At 43.5% G+C, this 16,863-nt stretch overlaps 1 protein-coding gene across 1 annotated transcript in view; it reads right to left on the bottom strand.

The window, feature by feature from the left end:
* Window positions 1–16,863, bottom strand: part of STAB2 (stabilin 2) — a 170,094-nt gene that overhangs the window by 95,597 nt on the left and 57,634 nt on the right. The window contains exons 13-22 of the mRNA XM_023208579.2: window positions 15,938–16,081; window positions 15,322–15,378; window positions 15,048–15,173; window positions 10,593–10,646; window positions 10,216–10,296; window positions 8,012–8,164; window positions 5,005–5,064; window positions 2,600–2,686; window positions 1,701–1,787; window positions 516–627 (exon numbers count right to left, since the gene is read on the bottom strand). Coding sequence (XP_023064347.2) covers window positions 516–627; window positions 1,701–1,787; window positions 2,600–2,686; window positions 5,005–5,064; window positions 8,012–8,164; window positions 10,216–10,296; window positions 10,593–10,646; window positions 15,048–15,173; window positions 15,322–15,378; window positions 15,938–16,081 — 961 coding nt within the window. The remainder of the gene's footprint in view (window positions 1–515; window positions 628–1,700; window positions 1,788–2,599; window positions 2,687–5,004; window positions 5,065–8,011; window positions 8,165–10,215; window positions 10,297–10,592; window positions 10,647–15,047; window positions 15,174–15,321; window positions 15,379–15,937; window positions 16,082–16,863) is intronic.

Here is a 16,863-nt window from a genome sequence, read left to right as displayed (position 1 = left end):
CGGCTAATTTTTGTTTTTAGTAGAGATAGGGTTTTGCTGTGTTGATCAGGCTGGTCTCAAACTCCTGACCTCAAGTGATCCACCCACCTCAGCCTCCCAAAGTGCTGGGATTACAGGTGTGAGCCACTGTGTCTGGCCTGAGTCTGTTTCTTGATATAGAGTTCACTATCACTTCAAGAATGTGGAGAAACCTTTGGAGAGTGGTCTTCAAAATGTGCTTCGCAGACCAGCAGTGTTGGTGCCCCTGCCCCAGTAGCTTGTTAGCAATGCAAATTCTAAGACCCGCTGGGGCCTACTGAATCAGAAATTCTGCAGGTGGGGCTCACCGGCAGAGTTGGGGATCAGCCCTCTGACACACACTCCAGTTTGAGAACCAAAGCTTAATGAATGCTCTGTGATGATGGCGTATCTCAAGCAAAGGGGTCCTCAGACACCAGCCTTGCACAAGTAGCCTGCTGCAGTGTGAGAGGGAACCTTGCTTAGGAGTGGAAGGAAGCTCTGGAAGTGCCACTTACTTTTGTTACACTGAGGTCCGTATTTATCGGGATCAGAGCAGAACTGACACTGGGAGCCTTGGAAGCCCTCCTCGCAGATGCACGTCCCGTTGCCAGCGAGGCCATCTGCACACTGGGAGCAAAGGCACGGCCCGTGGGCCATTAGGACACGTACTTCTCAGGTGTTTTCATTTCATGGCCTGACTTCTTTGACTTCAGATTAAATCCCACCTGACATGAGCCTCTGGGACTCCTTGTGGAAAGTGGAGTCATGTGATATCAGGGAGGATGCTAAAGCAGTGCCGAGCTTGGGAATCCGATCCGGGATTTAGAACTTTAAGGGAAGTCACTCAAGGGGGCATCACGATGCTGAACTGGGAACCTTTCAACAATGCTTAAGGGATAAGTGATAAGACAGGGGCCTCCAGAATGAGTGACTGGCTTGTCTTTACAGTCTCACCTGCTCAGCTCTGTGACTCCAAACTAAAGTGTTTTCTCTCTTCAGTGATAAACGTATTTGCCTCCCACCTTCCTAGCCCTGGCAAAGTCATGTGTGCTGATTGACATCAGCGCTGGGTGTGGGGCCTTTTAACCCCTGGCCACAGTCATTAGTACTGGCCTTTCCCTATTCTCCTTGTCCGCATGGTGTCCCCACTCATGGCTGTACATTCCCCTTGAAAAAGCCATGTTTTAGAGGCGGGTTTATTAAATGCACAGATGTATAATTTTCCCGTATGAACCACAGCTACTTTTGCCTCCAAGCTAGATGAGTTAAGTTTTGGCTGTTACATTTCACTAGGTTTTGCTCATAGGTTCAAAAAAGCAATTATGAGGCAGAGCTATTTTTTAACTATCATAAAATCTTAGTTCTGGAAGGAATCTTGAAGATCAATGCAGGTCAACCCTGATACCTCCCACAGGAGGAATGTGAGGCCCAGAGATCCCTGTTGAGTTACCCAAGGTCCTGCAGCCCGCAATAGAGAAGCAGAGATGAGAGGCAACATTACCCGAATCTCTCTCCGCCATCCCCCGTCCCCCGTCCCAGACCCAGATTCCTTCTACTGCAGACACCTGCTGTTCTTTTAGTAAGGGGTCATTTCTTTTGCTTCCTGGGAAGAGTAGCCGGCATTGTATCATATTTTGGTTTAGAAGTTTTAAAAATTATTGTTCAGTTTGACTTATGGAAGGCCAGTCTTCAGTATTCACCTGTCCATTTCCCGAGCATGGATTTGAGAAGCCTCCTGGACACTGGTTGCAGTCGGGTCCATAGAAGCCTTTGCAGCACTTTGGAATCTGAAAAACAAAATGTGTGCTGCCCTTTGAAACCCCAAGCAGAGCACCAATTCCTCAAAGGGGATGCATTTTAATTTTCATTATTATACTAAACCGTATTCGCCTCTCCTTATGAGGTTGTCCTTTTCTTTGGCAGTTGATGGCATGGCTAGTGCTCAGTTATCTGGTCACCACAGCTCTACTGAGCCCCCTCCCGTGGGTGCAGGACTGGCTCTAACAATGTGCAAATGGACAGAGGGAGGCTCACACTTGTGGAGCCAACCTTCTAAGTCGGGGAAGAGTCAATGTATGAATTTTAAAAATAGTGAAACAAGATCATTTCAGAGAGTGGTGAGTCCTGGGAAAAGAAAGTGTTATCATCCAGTGATGTCAGGTAGGGCCAGAAGTCAGGTGGGTACTAGGGAGACCACTGTAGATTGGTGGTGACAGGGCTGGTTAATGGAGACACTGAAGATGAGTTAGCCTCAGGGAAATCTGGAAGAGCATTCAGAGGGAGGGAATGGCAAGTGTGCATGCTCTGAAGTGGGAATGGGGGTGAGAGGCAGGTCAGAGCCACAGGCAGAGGGTGGGCCACGTGGGGAAGCATCAAGAGTGTGATCTGTGTTAAGAGGGTAGTGAATCATGGGAGGCTGTGATGCAGGGAAGGGGAGAGTCTGGCCACCATATGAAGAATCTACCTTTGATTCCTCTGCGGGAAGACAACACCAGGCATGGGCCACCTGTGACCACATGGACCCTAGGACCCAAGAGCATGGCCCTGGAGCTGCCTGGCCCTACTGGCCTAGACTGCGCCTTGGCCACGCACTCCTCACCTTCACGGTGGCATTGCAGTACCGGGCACAGCCGCTCTTCAGGCTCCCAAACCTGCCACTGTAGACACAACTGTGTGTAAAGAGTGCCTGGGAGAAAGCCAAGGAGGGAAAGCATGGCAGTCAGCATGTTTAGGTCCTCCAGGCACTGCACACCCTCTGCAGACACTTGCCATTCTACTTTCATTTCACCACTGACGTCAGGAGAGAGTGCTGGACCACACCAGCAGACCTGGGTCTACATCAGAGCTTGGGCACCGTTTTTTAGGCCTGTTCCCTTGTTGGTGGAATACAGGCCAGAGTTTGCACCATCCATGGCCCACAGATATTTATTCCCTCTTTCATGCCACAGCAGATGTCTCTAAGCAGAAAATATTTTCTGTTCATTCTAGATGCAGTCTAGTCTCCCTTCCAATCTACAGCCATCCCTAAGATCTCCTATAGAGACATTTTGGAGGCCCCAAAGGGTCTATCTACACTTCACTGAAAGGTTTGCCAAACAAAATAGTGAAATAGTGATAGTCTGAGTTTTTCTCTTAGGAGATGCATTTACATGCATCCTTCCATTCTCTAATCAACGATGCCCACTCATAATTATCTAGAACTGATGTTTACTGAGAACCATTTATAGGCCAGACACATTGCACAGATGAGTTCCTCAATTCTTCAGTTCTATGTGGATGTTTTTCCTGCCATTTTTTATAGATAAGGAAACTGAGGCCCAGACAGGTTAAATAATTTTTTCCAAGAAACACTGATGGTAACTATAAGGTCTAGAGAATGGGTCTTATCACGTACAGACTTTAGGATCACAGTCGTGTAGCCTCCGTGGGTCTCAGTTGCCTAATCTATAAAATATCAAGAAAATATTGATGAGACAATAATGCTGATTTCAAGTTTTGCCACAAGAATTTAGTCTCTGGTTCAAATTTTGTTTTAGATAATTGTTGACGTCAAGCTTACCCCTTCATCTTAGGCTCTTGCTCAAGAAGAGAGCAATGAGACTTTCCTAGGCTATAAAATCCTAAAATATTAGCTACATGAAGGAATTCTAGGGCACCGAGGAAGGAGCACTATAGTCCTTTTGTAGGGGATCTCAGGATAATTGACCAGGTGTAGGTCACAGGATTCCCGGGAGGGGTAATTTGAGGGCTCCTTTTGGCTCCTACCCATGTGTCTAATTTCCCTTTCATTTTCCCTCTTCCTTCTCTTTCCCTGGGCTGAGACAATCTAGAATGGTGATTAAACATGCAGAGCAGGATAAATCATGGTTCTGCCACTTCAGCTGTGTGACCTTGTACAAGGTAGTTTGTGTTTCCTTGCCTTAGTGCCCCAATCATACATTGGTTATGGTGATAATATACCTACCTCGTGGGGCTGCTGCATAAAGCATTTAGAACAATGTGTGGCACACAGCAATCACTGTGACACCAGCCAACACAATTTCCTTTTCTCCTCCCTCTCACATTCCCTGGTTGACAGCATCCTGGAGGACTCAGGGGTAATGGCTTCGTTAAGCAAAATAAATATCTGCACACCTGCACCTATTTAATTTTAATGTTTTGCTTTTCTAAATACTTCATAATAGAATCACATTAAAGAGCTCATAATCTTCCCTAGTGATCTATTCTAGTGTTTAATGCCACTTCTGGTTGTAAGTTCTTTCTTATGATAAACTTATAGGCAAAAATTTCTATCATCATTTTTGCCTTAGAACACTTCACTTTTTACTACCAATAGAGTGCTTGGCGTATGAATGATAGATCGTTGCACAACTGTCTGTTTTCTCTTTTAGACGGAGCTTCTCAGATAAAAGCAAAATAAAACGATTTCTTATTCATCCTCATGCCTCTGGAACCAAGCACTGTGTCTGATATATGATCAATCTTCAACAAATGTGTACAGAATTCAATTAAACTTGGAAGTTTTTGATGGTCCCAGTATTATTTCCTTGTTATTTCTTGTATGTCTCTGCAGAAGAGTGCTTGGGAAGAACAAATATTAGGCCTTGTTTACAGATGGTTCTGCACAATATGCCAGTACCACCCAAAAGTGGACATCTATAATATTACAGTCCTAAAAGGGAAAAGGTAGAGAGGAACTGAGTGCCTACTTGATTGAGGTATTATGCTTGGGTTTTTATCTATGTGAATCTTTTTGTTATTATCATTTACAGATGAAGAAAGAGTAAGAAGGTTAAACAATTTCTCTAGGGTCAATGAAGAAGGATTCAAACACAGGCCTGTGGGATCTCTTTCTACCATTCTCCATATAGTAGGCTAAGAGCCCATCTTATATTACCCCAGTTGCAATTAATATCTTCTAAAGAAGGAAGGTAGACAGGTTGAGAAACCACACCAGTGGGGCTGCTTGGGTGATCTGTGCTTTCGAGAAGCTGTCACACTCACCGTGGGCTCAGAGTTAGCAGGACATCTCCAGTACACCAGAGAACAGCTCACACAAGTGCCCTGGAGGGGGAGACAAGAGGTCAGTGCAGGTGTCCCTACGAGAGGAAGCAGTGGCGATGGTCCTGTGGCTGGTTTCATGCTTCCCTCCCTGTGAAGGAAACCCCACTGAGCCATGATCCTGGTCTCTCTACCCACCCCCCGCCTCCCACCAACTCAACCCTGGGGAGAAGGAGTGAAGTCAGTGCTGGGGGTGGGTGGGAGGAGTTTGGGAGAGAAAACTGAGCCTGCTCAGAGCAGCCCCTTTCTTTACTTCTTTCAGAGCCAGTCTGTCCACAGGCTCTAGCTTCTGATCAATTCTCTGCATGCAGGGAGGCACCTGCCCCTGAGGGGACATCGCAGTAATTCACTTGCACTAGGGCTGAAGTATTAGTTTTGATTACAGACTTAAGGCCATGTCCTCCAATTAGCTTAGCAGCAATATAGCTGAACACTGAATCTCTGCCTTTCAGTCTCCTGGATTCTCCTCTACTGGTTCAGGGGTGATGGAATTGGGTGTGTGCCTCCAATCTCTCCAGATCCCCTCGGACCTTCTCCATCTGCTCTGTGCCACAGAAGGTAGACTGTGAAGGATATTCTCTCAAGCTCCTTGCCAGCTTCTGACTGGTGTTGGCCAATGTAAGTCACTAGCAGGATTTTGGTGGGTAGGAGGACAACAAGGTCAAGGATTTCATCCCTGCTCCCTCTCTGCTTTGGCACTATCGCTACAGTTCCTGATGGAGGTCACCTCTTCTATGCTTCCTGCTCTCACTGGGTTCAGGTAACTCTACGTCCTGCCCCTGGGCTCTTTGGTCCCTAGCGGCAATGGTTTCTTGCTTCTGCCTCAAAGCTCCAGCAAAACTTATTTGTTTCCTTAGCCCTGTCCACACCTCTGCAGTAGCTCCTTCTTCAGAGTCTCTTCGTTTGGACCATCTCAGATGGATTCTTTTCTTGCAGGGACCATAACTAGTATAGACTGTTGTTATTAAGTCTCTAAAATTCAAACATACATGGCCAAAGGCAGCTATGGATTCATCCTGGTAAACACTAAGACTTCCAGAGGGTACCAGCTGCTTCTACTCTTTGCTAGTCCTAAATACTTTCCAGAGAATGCATTTGGACTTTTGATGAACCCACTCAAAACCATCCAAAACCATGTAGAGCAAATAGATTTGACTTTAAGCCTAGAGAAAATAGTAAAGGAAGAGTTCATTCTAAGGCAGCTATTGGGAAGTTCTTTTCCTTATGTAACCAAAATTCTCTGGGTTGTAGCTCAAACCCACATCTTGATTCTGTTCCTTAGGGAGATGGAAAATAAGCTTTTGAATAACCTGAAATGGAACAGGTGATGCACCTGCCCAATCCTTGTTTCCAAAGAATGAACCAAACATAAATCACTGCTGGGGACTGGCTAGGAAAGTGACCGTGTTTCTGCTTCTCTTAAAAAGGGGTTCTCAGAAAGGAATCAAATTCTCCAGATGGCATCTGACTGGCACAGAGGATCAGCTCCATTCTCTATGGCCTAAATCATATCACGGTCATTACATCAATTAAAATATCTAGAATTAAAAGAATCAGCCACAATCCTGTGCCAGGTGCTTGGCCAGCTATTTCCAGCCTTCATAACAAGAAGAGGAATCAACAAAACAAAACAATAAATAAATAAAATGAGACTATTTTTCCTTGTTTGATGGTCAAGTTCCAAGGATATTGTGAGAGCCATCACTAATGAATTACTGAAGCATCCTTAAAGAAAGACCCAGACCTATTATTGTTAAAACTTGGAGTTATGTTTTCCATGGGAATTGAAATAGTGCATGTACAGCAGTATTGGAATTTGAGGTGCTTTGATTAAAAGTGGCTGAGCCAAAAAGTTGATATGGAAATAGGAAAGGCTAGAGAGTACAGAAGCTCATAGGGAAACAGAAAGTTTGGTTTTTTGAAAAGTACTGCAGAAAGATGGTTGATTGGCTAGGCCAGAGCAGCTACCTGAGAAGAAATTCTATTTTAAGTCCCTCTTGGAGTAAAGCTGTGAGCCTGGAGCAAGGTCGTCCTAGATGACAGGGACAGGGGAAGGAAGAGGCAGGAGACTGATCCTAAATCCCAGGGGTTGGGTTACAAAATCCTGATTGGATCCCAGAGCTCTGGTATAGTGGGTAAATAATATCTCTCCAAAAACTTGGGTTCCCTGGAACCTCAGAATGTGATCTTATTAGGAAATAAGGTCTTTGCAGATGTAATTAGTTAAGCTTACATGAGTCCTACTGAATTAGGGTGGGCCCTAAATATAATGATTGATGTTCTTATAAACAGAAGAGAGGTGGGTGGGGGACAGTGGCTTAGGCCTGTAATCCCAGCACTTTGGGAGGCCGAGGTGAGAGGATCGCTTAAGCCCAGGAGTTTAAGACCAGCTTGGGCAAGATGGTGAAAACCCATATCTACAATAAAAAAGAAGAAAAAAAATTAGCCAGGTGTAGTGGTGTGCACCTGTCGTTTCCAGACTGGGCAACACAGTGAGACCCTTGTAGCTACAAGCCAGGGAATGCCAAGAATTGTTGGGAGCCCCCAGAATCCAGAAGGAGGCAATGAAAGAAAAATTCTTCCCTAGAGCCTTCAGAGGTAGCATGGCTCTGCTACCTTGATTTCAGACTTCTGGCCTCTAGAATTCTGGGAGAATGAATTACTGTTGTGGCAAACCTCCCAGTTTGTGGTAATTCATTATGGCAGCTCTGAGGAGCTATATTCCTGGGCAGCATCTGTCATTGTGCAAATTCCCCAAGGAACTGTGGTTCACAGTTTATGATGTGGGACTTCAGACCCACCTGCACCTTCATGAAGACGGAAGCCCTTTGGGGACAAGGTTCTGGAAGTCAAACTTTCTTTGAGGCCTTTCTCAGAATTGTGAGGTGTGGGATGCTGTCTGCCCTGAGGGGCTGTTTGGGGCCCTTACTTATTTTCCTAGTTTTCTTACCAGTTTCATCTCTCTCTTTGTTTCATCACATCGATGGGGCAGAATCGGGACGATGGAGGGAGGAATGAGAACTCCTGTCAGTGTGTAAATTCGGCCATTTTTGGCAGTGATCTCAATTTCTTCCATTGCCACATCATTTGCCAGAATCTGTCCCTGGAAAGAAGCAATGACATCTCTAATTCTGTACTATTCTGTACTGCCTCCAGTGATCCTCAGGCAGACTGAATGGTGGCAACTTCGCTAAAAAGTCCTCAATATCACTTAACTTTTCACTGGAGGGTAGGTTGCTATCGTAAGGGTTTGGCTGACAGGGAAAGATTGAATCTGTTCAGTGAATTCTTGACTAATACCAGGCAAGAATGTCGTTGTAGAAATGGTTCTTGCAGGTGCAGGGCTAAGTAAGAACTGTAATTATTCAAGCTCTGCAATACACTTGCTGTGAGAAATTGGGCAAATTCTTTGACCTCTCTGTGGTGAAATAGGGATCCATTCATTTGAATACATCTATTGACCTCACTTATACTCTGCCTTTGGAGCTGGGGATACATCTGTGAACAAGTAGATGAGTTCCCGCTTATGTTTTAGTGGAGGGAGCAGAAAATGAACCAATTAGCAAAGATTTCTGATCTCCACTTTCCTCATAAACCTGCCTCCCGCCCCCAGTATTGACAGCTTCATTCTTCTGGTTGCTCAAGTCAAACCCCATGAGTTATCCCAGCTTCCTCTGTCTTCACCCCCATTTAACCCATCAACAAATTCTGCTGGATCTACTTGCAGAATGTTAGGTTGGTGCAAAAATAATCACAGTTTTTGCAATTTTTTAAAAAATTGCAAGACCGCAATTACTTTTGCACCAACCAAATACATTCAGAATTCAACCACTCCTCACCATGTCCCTGCTACCACCCTGGTCTGAGTTACCATCAGTATTCTCCAGATTATTGCAATCAAATCTCCTCACCAGCCTCTCAAAATGTATGCCTGATCATGTCATTCCTCCGTTCAAAAATCCTCCAATTGCTTCTCCTCTCATTCCAAGAGCCTGCATACTTACCCTGACTTCTTAGGCCATGCATGAGCTAACCCCCACTCTCCTCCTCTCTCTCTTGCCCAGCCTCCTTTCCTACTCTTCTCCCTTTTGCTCCCTCTGCTCTAGCCACATTGGCCTTGCTGTTCCTCACACAGCCCAGCATGCTTCTTGCTGCTCTGTGCTTTTCACCCTTGCTGTTCCCTCTGGAATGTTCCCCGGATATTCACACTGCTTGTTCCCCTATTTCCTTCAGGTTTTGTTCAGATGTTTCTTCCCCATGAAGATTTCTTGAGTATTTATCTAAGATGTTGGCCCCATCCCCACCTTCTGTCTCCCTTCCTTGCTTTGCTGGTTTTCTCCTTAGCACTTGTTCTAAGAGACGATATATATTATGCATTTAACTTATTTTCTATCCCCTATTTACTAGAATGAAATTTCCATACAACCAGGGACTTTCGTCTGTTTGTTCATCAGTCTGTCTTTAGGACCTAGAACAGTGCCTGATGCACAGTAGGCACTCAAATAGGTATTTGTTGAAAGAATGAGATAATCATCACCATCAACAGTGATTCTATAGAAGATATCAACCGTGTGCTGCCGGACGTTTGGTCATACTGCAGCCCCAGGGAGTTAGATGAATAATGCACCTTCTTTGGAGTTTTAAAAATAAATTGTGTGCCCCCACCTCAGGGTCTTTGCACATGCTCTCTCTCTCTCTCTTTTTTTTTTTTTGGTCTGGAACTCTCTTCTACTGATCTCTGTCCAATTTCACTTTATTCATAGCATGGCCAAAGCATCACCTCCTCACTGAGGACCTCCTGGCCTAAAGACGCTCTCAGACTCCTCCTGTTCTGTGTTCTCACAGCCCCCTGAATTTCCTCTTGGGAGCACTCATTACCATTATAATTAAATAATTAACTGCTTGCCTAGTGAGTTATTTAAAGTCCGTCTTCCCTGCTGGGATAGAAGTCTATCTTTTCCACTCCTTTATTCTCCGCATCTAGTGCAGACTCTCACACATGTATTTGCTCAGCACATATTTGCTGAGAGAAGTAACAAATGAACGAAATAATCATAAAGATTTTAGCTTAGAGGCAGGATAACCTGATGAATAGTGATTATCAGAGCAAAGATATGTTCAAGTGATGCTGGCGGTGGTCGAGTTTTCACTTACGTTGTCGGTGGTGTTGAACTGTATGAGCTGGTTGGCCATGCTCCTGATGTGAGGGGTGGAGATGAGAGTGGCCACTTCAAGCTGCAAAGAAGAGAACAAAAGGCAGAGATGTTTGGGGCCACTCACAGGGCCCTGAGTTCTTAAAGTCCTCACTAGAAAAAATTGGTTTCAAAGTGAAGCAAGTAAAGGGAGTTTTGATCTCAAGAGTTTTTGTGGCTTTGAAGATCGCTCTGATAATGGACTCATAGCTCATGGCTGAGGGTTTGTTCAGAGCTACAGATAAAGGATATTTTCTAGCATCAAGATACTGGAATTCAGGACTAAGTTAGCTATCTTGGAAGCAGAGAGAAAGTAGCAGCAGGAAAAGTGGGGCCAACCTGGGTAAATGGGACAATGTGGTATCTGACGAGTTCCAGAAGCTTCCGAGATCCCTGCAAAGGAACCAAATACTTCTTTAGTCAAAGAAGAAAACACAACACTTCCACTCTTATGGAATTCTCTTCAAATGACTTTAGACAATCAAGAAAAATGGCCCACAATCTATTGGGAAATCCAGGGTGAGAGAAGCCTCACCTCCAAATAGCTAACACTCACCACATTCCCACTCTGTGGAAGAGGCTGTTTTGAAAGCATAATATGCACGTCTCATTTAATCCTCCCAACAGCCGTGTGAGGTAGGGACTCCTATGGACCCATTTTATGTGTGGTAATACTGAGATTCAAAGACACGTCCAGGGTCATAAAGCTAACTCAGGATATGAGCCTAAGAATTAGCCCAGGCTCTCAGTTACTCTGCTCTATCACTTCTCTGAATGTAGAAGGCTATATTCCGGATTTTCTAAGACAGCCTTGATTTATGATTCTGTTTCACTTGCTCCATAAATAAACGTCTGTTTGTCAGACCACATACTGGTCATTTAGGATTATATAGTCATAGGGATAGTGATCACCTTTTCCTTCCATGAGAAGTTCGTCCCTCTCCTTCAAAGCCCTTTCCAAGGTTTCTCATGCTTCATAAAATTGAAGCAGCAGTGAAGAAAAGAGGGTCCTAGTCCCACAAAGGAGACTGTAGACAGGATGAGCAGCCCCTATAGGGTGCCCTGGAGAGAGGCTGCAGAATTGAGGAACACAGGGACCATGCTCTTTGTGGGAAGAAGGCAGTGGCCTCAGTGGCCTGCTATGGTTTATCTGCAATCTCTCAGCTAAGTCAGAGATGGGAGTTACAAGCTTCACAGCCCTCAAGTTCTGCTACTAGAGTAGCACAGCCACAGTCACTCTGGCTTAGAAAAGTGAAGGATCACAAATCGAGATCCTAATAACTGCCAAGAGGTTGAATGTTGTAAGAACAGGTTACAATGGGGTGAAGTCCCAGGCTGAAAGAAAGCGCTGCTGAACCTGAGTTCACCAAGCCTCCTCTCTGCATTTGACCTTGGTCAATGTGCCAAGGCAGTTACCTGTTAGTAGGGGGACCACCTGTCCTGGCTTGTCTGGTACAACCCTGGTCTATGCCCATTGTCCTGGCAGCTCCATTCACTTTCAGAAGTGACGTAGCATGGATGATAAGTTATGTGGCCACCATATCTATTAGCCAATAGCATTATGTGCAGGTCAGGGTTCTCAATAAGAATGTTGAAATTGACTACCAGTTAGCCAGCCCTGGAAGTGATGCTTTCTGCAGCCCTGGTTCTGTTACTGTATGACCTTGAGCAAGTCACCTAGCCTCTATGTCTCAACTTATGTCTTCAACTTACGTCTACAATTATTGCATGGTATTCAGAAGTGGAGACTTATAGGCAGAAACAATGTTATTACATGTTCTGATGCTCAGTGGTAGAAGGAGTGAGACAAAGTGGGGACTGTTGGGAAACATCCCCCAAACTTGACTGCATCCACCAAACTGGACTGCAAACTCCTGGAAGGCAGGTGCTGGGTCTGTCTGGCTTGTTAACCACCCATCACCATGTCCCCAGCCAGTACAGTGTGGGGCATACAGTAAGTTGTCCGTAAACATTTGTGACAGTCAATTAAAGGTCGTGGGTAGGGTTCCTGGGAGGAGCACTGAGCTGGCTCTCAGGAACATGAATCTAGTCCTGGTTCTGCTTGTGTGTAACCTTCTGCAAATCACTTAACCCCTGAGTCTCAGTTTCGCCTGCAAAATAAGGGGACTGGTACGGATTCCTTCCAGTCCTCTGATGCTTCTATAGGAAAGCATTTAGCAACGAGATAATCCCCTTTCAAAGCCTCAGGAATTAATTGTTGAATCCTTTTGACAAGAAACAGAAGAATGAGAGGGACAAAGGAATTGATCCGCATCACTCCCGTTACTGTGTGTGCCTGTGTCTTATCTGGCTGGGATCTATTGGAGCCATTGCCCAGTTAGAATTGACCCCAGTGTGGCTCGAACAGGACATGTTTCCAGGTGCTGTTGTTGAAGAGCCTTTTGGTGCAATATATTCTTTCTTCTATGAGGGCACTCACTTCCTCCCTGCTGTTTTAGCTAAAAACAAAACCAAACAAAACCAAACTCAAGTTCTTTGGTGCCAGAGGCAGAAAGAGATAATTTGACCTTGAACTCTGTAAATTCACCTCCCTTTCCCCACTTTACTTGCAGGTGTCTTTGAATTGGCAAGGGCAGGTGTCTTGCTCTCTTTGCTTTTATTTCTGTCTGCTTCAGTGATGAAACCATAAACTGGGGCTTGTAATCAGAAGCTGTGTCTCTGCAGGGATGCGAGGTTTCCAGACTGAAATTTTGCCTCAGAGCAAAGTAGAAAGATACACTGGGAAGGAAACATGGCATTCCAAAGTCAGATTTAGAAGCCCTTCTTCTAACGCGGACTGTTTATTTTCCATTTCATCAGGGAATTTCCTGTACTCTTCCCCGAAGATAAAGCTGTTAAGAAGGATGGAGACAGAAGGAGCTTCCTATAGGTTGAGAAAAATTAATCTCTCTGTACCTGAGAAAGAGGCAGAAATGATTGTACTTCTCACCTAGAAATTGAAATGGAAAAGCAGTTTTTAACTCAGAACAAAGACACCCGAAGTTTCATGTTCTTTGCAGGCAGAAAGATATGCCTTGGAGAGAAACAAGATTGAGAGCCAGGAGCAGTGGTATGCATTAGCCATATTTGTGGTATAAGTATTCTTACCAAAGGCTTATTTCAAGCTATAAAGGTAGTCTCATTGAACAGAGCTCAGAAGAGATATACACAATCTACTCTTGAGGGCTTAAATGAGTCATTTTCAGATACCACTGGAAGGAGTTACAAGGGAAGAGAAAGAGAAGAGTGTTTGGAACAAAGGTGCCTGACAGAAAAGCAATGAGGTAGATTTTTTTCCTATTCTAGTTAAAAGGTTTTGTGTTAATTTTAAGTCTGTCATAAAATTCCTTTATTATTGTTGTTTTTAAAATGTATATAAAATTAGAAGCTATGTACTCAGGGAGGCCATATAATCTCAGGATTTTAATAATTTCTTAGGGGAACAACATTACCTTTTTTTTTTTTTTAGCTCACTTTAAGTATGAATGTGAATTCTAAAGAGAGGTCTAGCAGTTTTCTGCAATAGCTAGGTTTTATAAAATTTAAGTGTGGATCATATTTTGAAATATCATTCTATTTTGGAAGACCCTGGGAAATCTGGCTTTTTCTATGGAAACTTATAACTAATCTTTCCATATGTTGAACATCTGCTTGCAATGTAAGACATCACTTTTTGATTTATCTCCTTGTGAAGTTTTAAAAAAATCCTAAGTTTTTTTTTACAGCAAAATATCCTTATGGATACCTGAAAGCATTCTAAAAAGGGATATATATCTATGTGAATTCCTAAACCTAACAGGCAACAACTTTCAGCACTCCCAAAACAGTGTGGGCTGGGGCTATCTGAATTAGAAAGTTGGTGGTTACCAGCGTGTCTATTTCTGGGCCTCATCCCAGCAGCACTAAACCAGAATGCTTGAGGTAGGGCTTTGGAATCTTCCTAGTTAGCAAGCTCCATGGATAATTTCTGACTACTCTACACTTTGGGAATCACTACCCTAAAAGATTGGGACATCCTTTCTTCCTTCCCTCCACATTCTATAAAATCAATCCTGATCTTTATGAAGTCATGGTCATATCTTCCCATTGCCAAGATGGTGGCATAGTTCAGGGCACTGGAAGAAAGCATGTGACTTTTCATGTAATTCTACTTTTTGACATTCTAATGAACAAACTTCCACAGTAGGCTATCCTCTTCAAGTGAAGCCTATTATTTCTGGGAAAAGAAACACTTTAAATGGTTTCAGTCATTGACACCCTGATATGAAGGAGTCAATAATCTCCCTTTTAGAGGGGATTGTGAGAGAACTGAAAGCCCATGGTGGAAAAAGATGAAAGCAATAGAAAGGAATGGCTGAAGCATCTAAAAATAACGTGTTCTTTTTAAAGTTTAGCCTAGGCCTGGCCCTGAATGGCCTAGTTTAGGCTTCATTCTCTAGGTGGTTTTAGAGTTGTAGGGAACTTAAAGTGTTGGTTTTACTAGTGAGCAATATTAGAAGAGTCAGGACAAATCAAACCAACCATTTAGGCCTGGGATTGCAAATACATTTTATTCCCTGTATCAAGTCTAATTGATCATAGCTACTTGAAATTCTATCGAAGAGACTGAAGCCACATCCAGGCTTAGTTCCAGAATGTTGTAATTGATTAGTGATGCCTGCCTTGGTTGTTGGAGGGGAGGTGGTGATATATGTGCAACTTATTTACTATCTCTAGTTTAGAAAAAACCTGTTTGGACACAGACTGAGGCAGTGCTTCTGGCACGATGGCATCAGAGCAAGCAGAATACAGTACCTCTGGAGAAAGGAGGTAATCGAGAGTGCCGTCCTTCATGTTATTCAATGCTTCATTACTTGGAACAAAAATGGTGTATGGTCCACCAACTCCATCCTCATCTAAAGCACGTCCCACGTTGGTTTCCTGCATTTGGGAAATGAAATTTTGTATCTGCAGCCTACCTTGGACAAACATTTAACATAATTCCCCAGAAATTTGTAATTGACACCCCTGCTAATTTTACAAAAGTCTTGACATAAATATTTTTCAGAAAATTATGAAAGGTGCATACCTCTAACAAAGACCTGAACTTGCTGTATCTTGGTTGTAGCATTGTCATTATGGTTTGCTAAAAAGAGACATTTTGCTTAAAAATCAAGAAATAAATTAATGTGATTTAGGAAATACAAACCCTAACATTTAAAGACTGATGACAGAGTTTATGTGTCAGTATGGATTTATATAAATGAACCTGGTCAACCACAATACATTATAGAAATGTTTGCTGTCATTGTAACAGTAGGTCAGATCTGCATGTTCTGAAGTATCCTTTGGCCCTCATGATCTAGGTCAGAAGTAGTAAGTTTTATTGCAGCAACAACTGCCCTCTATAAATTAAGAGGGACACATTTTCATGACAATTGGTCATGGACTGAGTTGCCTGATGCAGTAATAAAAGAGGTAAAAAAAAGTCCAGATCTTTCCCAAACATATAACTGTATGTCTTGCTTTCTTTCTGCAGAGATTCCCAGGATTCTGTTGGAAACAGACAAACCACCTCTTCTTCTGCTTGAGATTCTAGCACAAATGAAGCACAAGCACAGAGTGCTGGCATGCTCTGGATGTGACTCTCCACGGAACAAAGGAAGATGGACCTGGGCTGATGTGACTTTTATCTGAATACTCACCTCATTATTGCTCTCAAATGTGGGTTCTAGCTTGTCCATCGTTCTGTCAAGGATGTGCAGAAGCCCATTGGAAGCAATGATGTCCCCCTCTATAATTTTTACCTTCTTTTTGCCTCCATAGAGTTTAAGCTTTATTTGATTGTCCTAAAACACCAAAGAAAGATAAAATAAGATTAATATGGTGTCCTGGAAGGAGCAAGCACAGGAGTAGAGTCAGAAGTCTTGAGTCCTTGGGCTTTGATATTTATTGGCAATGTGATTTTGGTTAAGTCACTTAATCTAAAGTGGGGATGAAGGTATCTGCTTGGTTAACCTCACAGGGTTTTCATTAAGATCAAATGATATAATGTATGAAATCACTGACAACTATACATGCTAAACCTGGGTAAGGTATTATCAAGCTCTTCTCCAGCAGACTGCAAGCTTCATGAGGAAAACTATTTAATTTACTATAAATTCATCACCCGCGTTAGTGTCTTGCACAGAGAAGGCACACAATAAAAGTATTTGTGGAATAAATAACTGAAGCTAATTCCTTCTTCCTCACATATGACTCCTAATAAGTGACAGACTTAGTGAATATTGATTAAATGAATGAAGAGGTAAATACATGCATATCCTTGTAAGAAAGCAAGCCACATCTTCATATCTGTCATTCATCCATATATCCATGCATCCATGCATCCTCCATCCATTTCTCCAACCAGCCATTCATCCATCCATCCATTCGTCCATCCATCCATGAATCAATCCTCCATGCATCTCTACATCCATCCATCCATGCATCCATGCATCCATCCATCCACCCATCTTGTGACCTATCCATGTATCTACCCATCCATCCATTCAGTGACCTATCCATATATCCATTTATCCATTCATCCATCCATCCATCCATCCATCCATCCATCCATCCATCCATCCAT

This window comes from Piliocolobus tephrosceles, chromosome 10, assembly GCF_002776525.5.
Source record: "Piliocolobus tephrosceles isolate RC106 chromosome 10, ASM277652v3, whole genome shotgun sequence".
In the NCBI taxonomy this organism is placed as follows: Eukaryota; Metazoa; Chordata; class Mammalia; order Primates; family Cercopithecidae; genus Piliocolobus; species Piliocolobus tephrosceles.
This window is presented reverse-complemented; position numbering and strand designations above follow the sequence as displayed.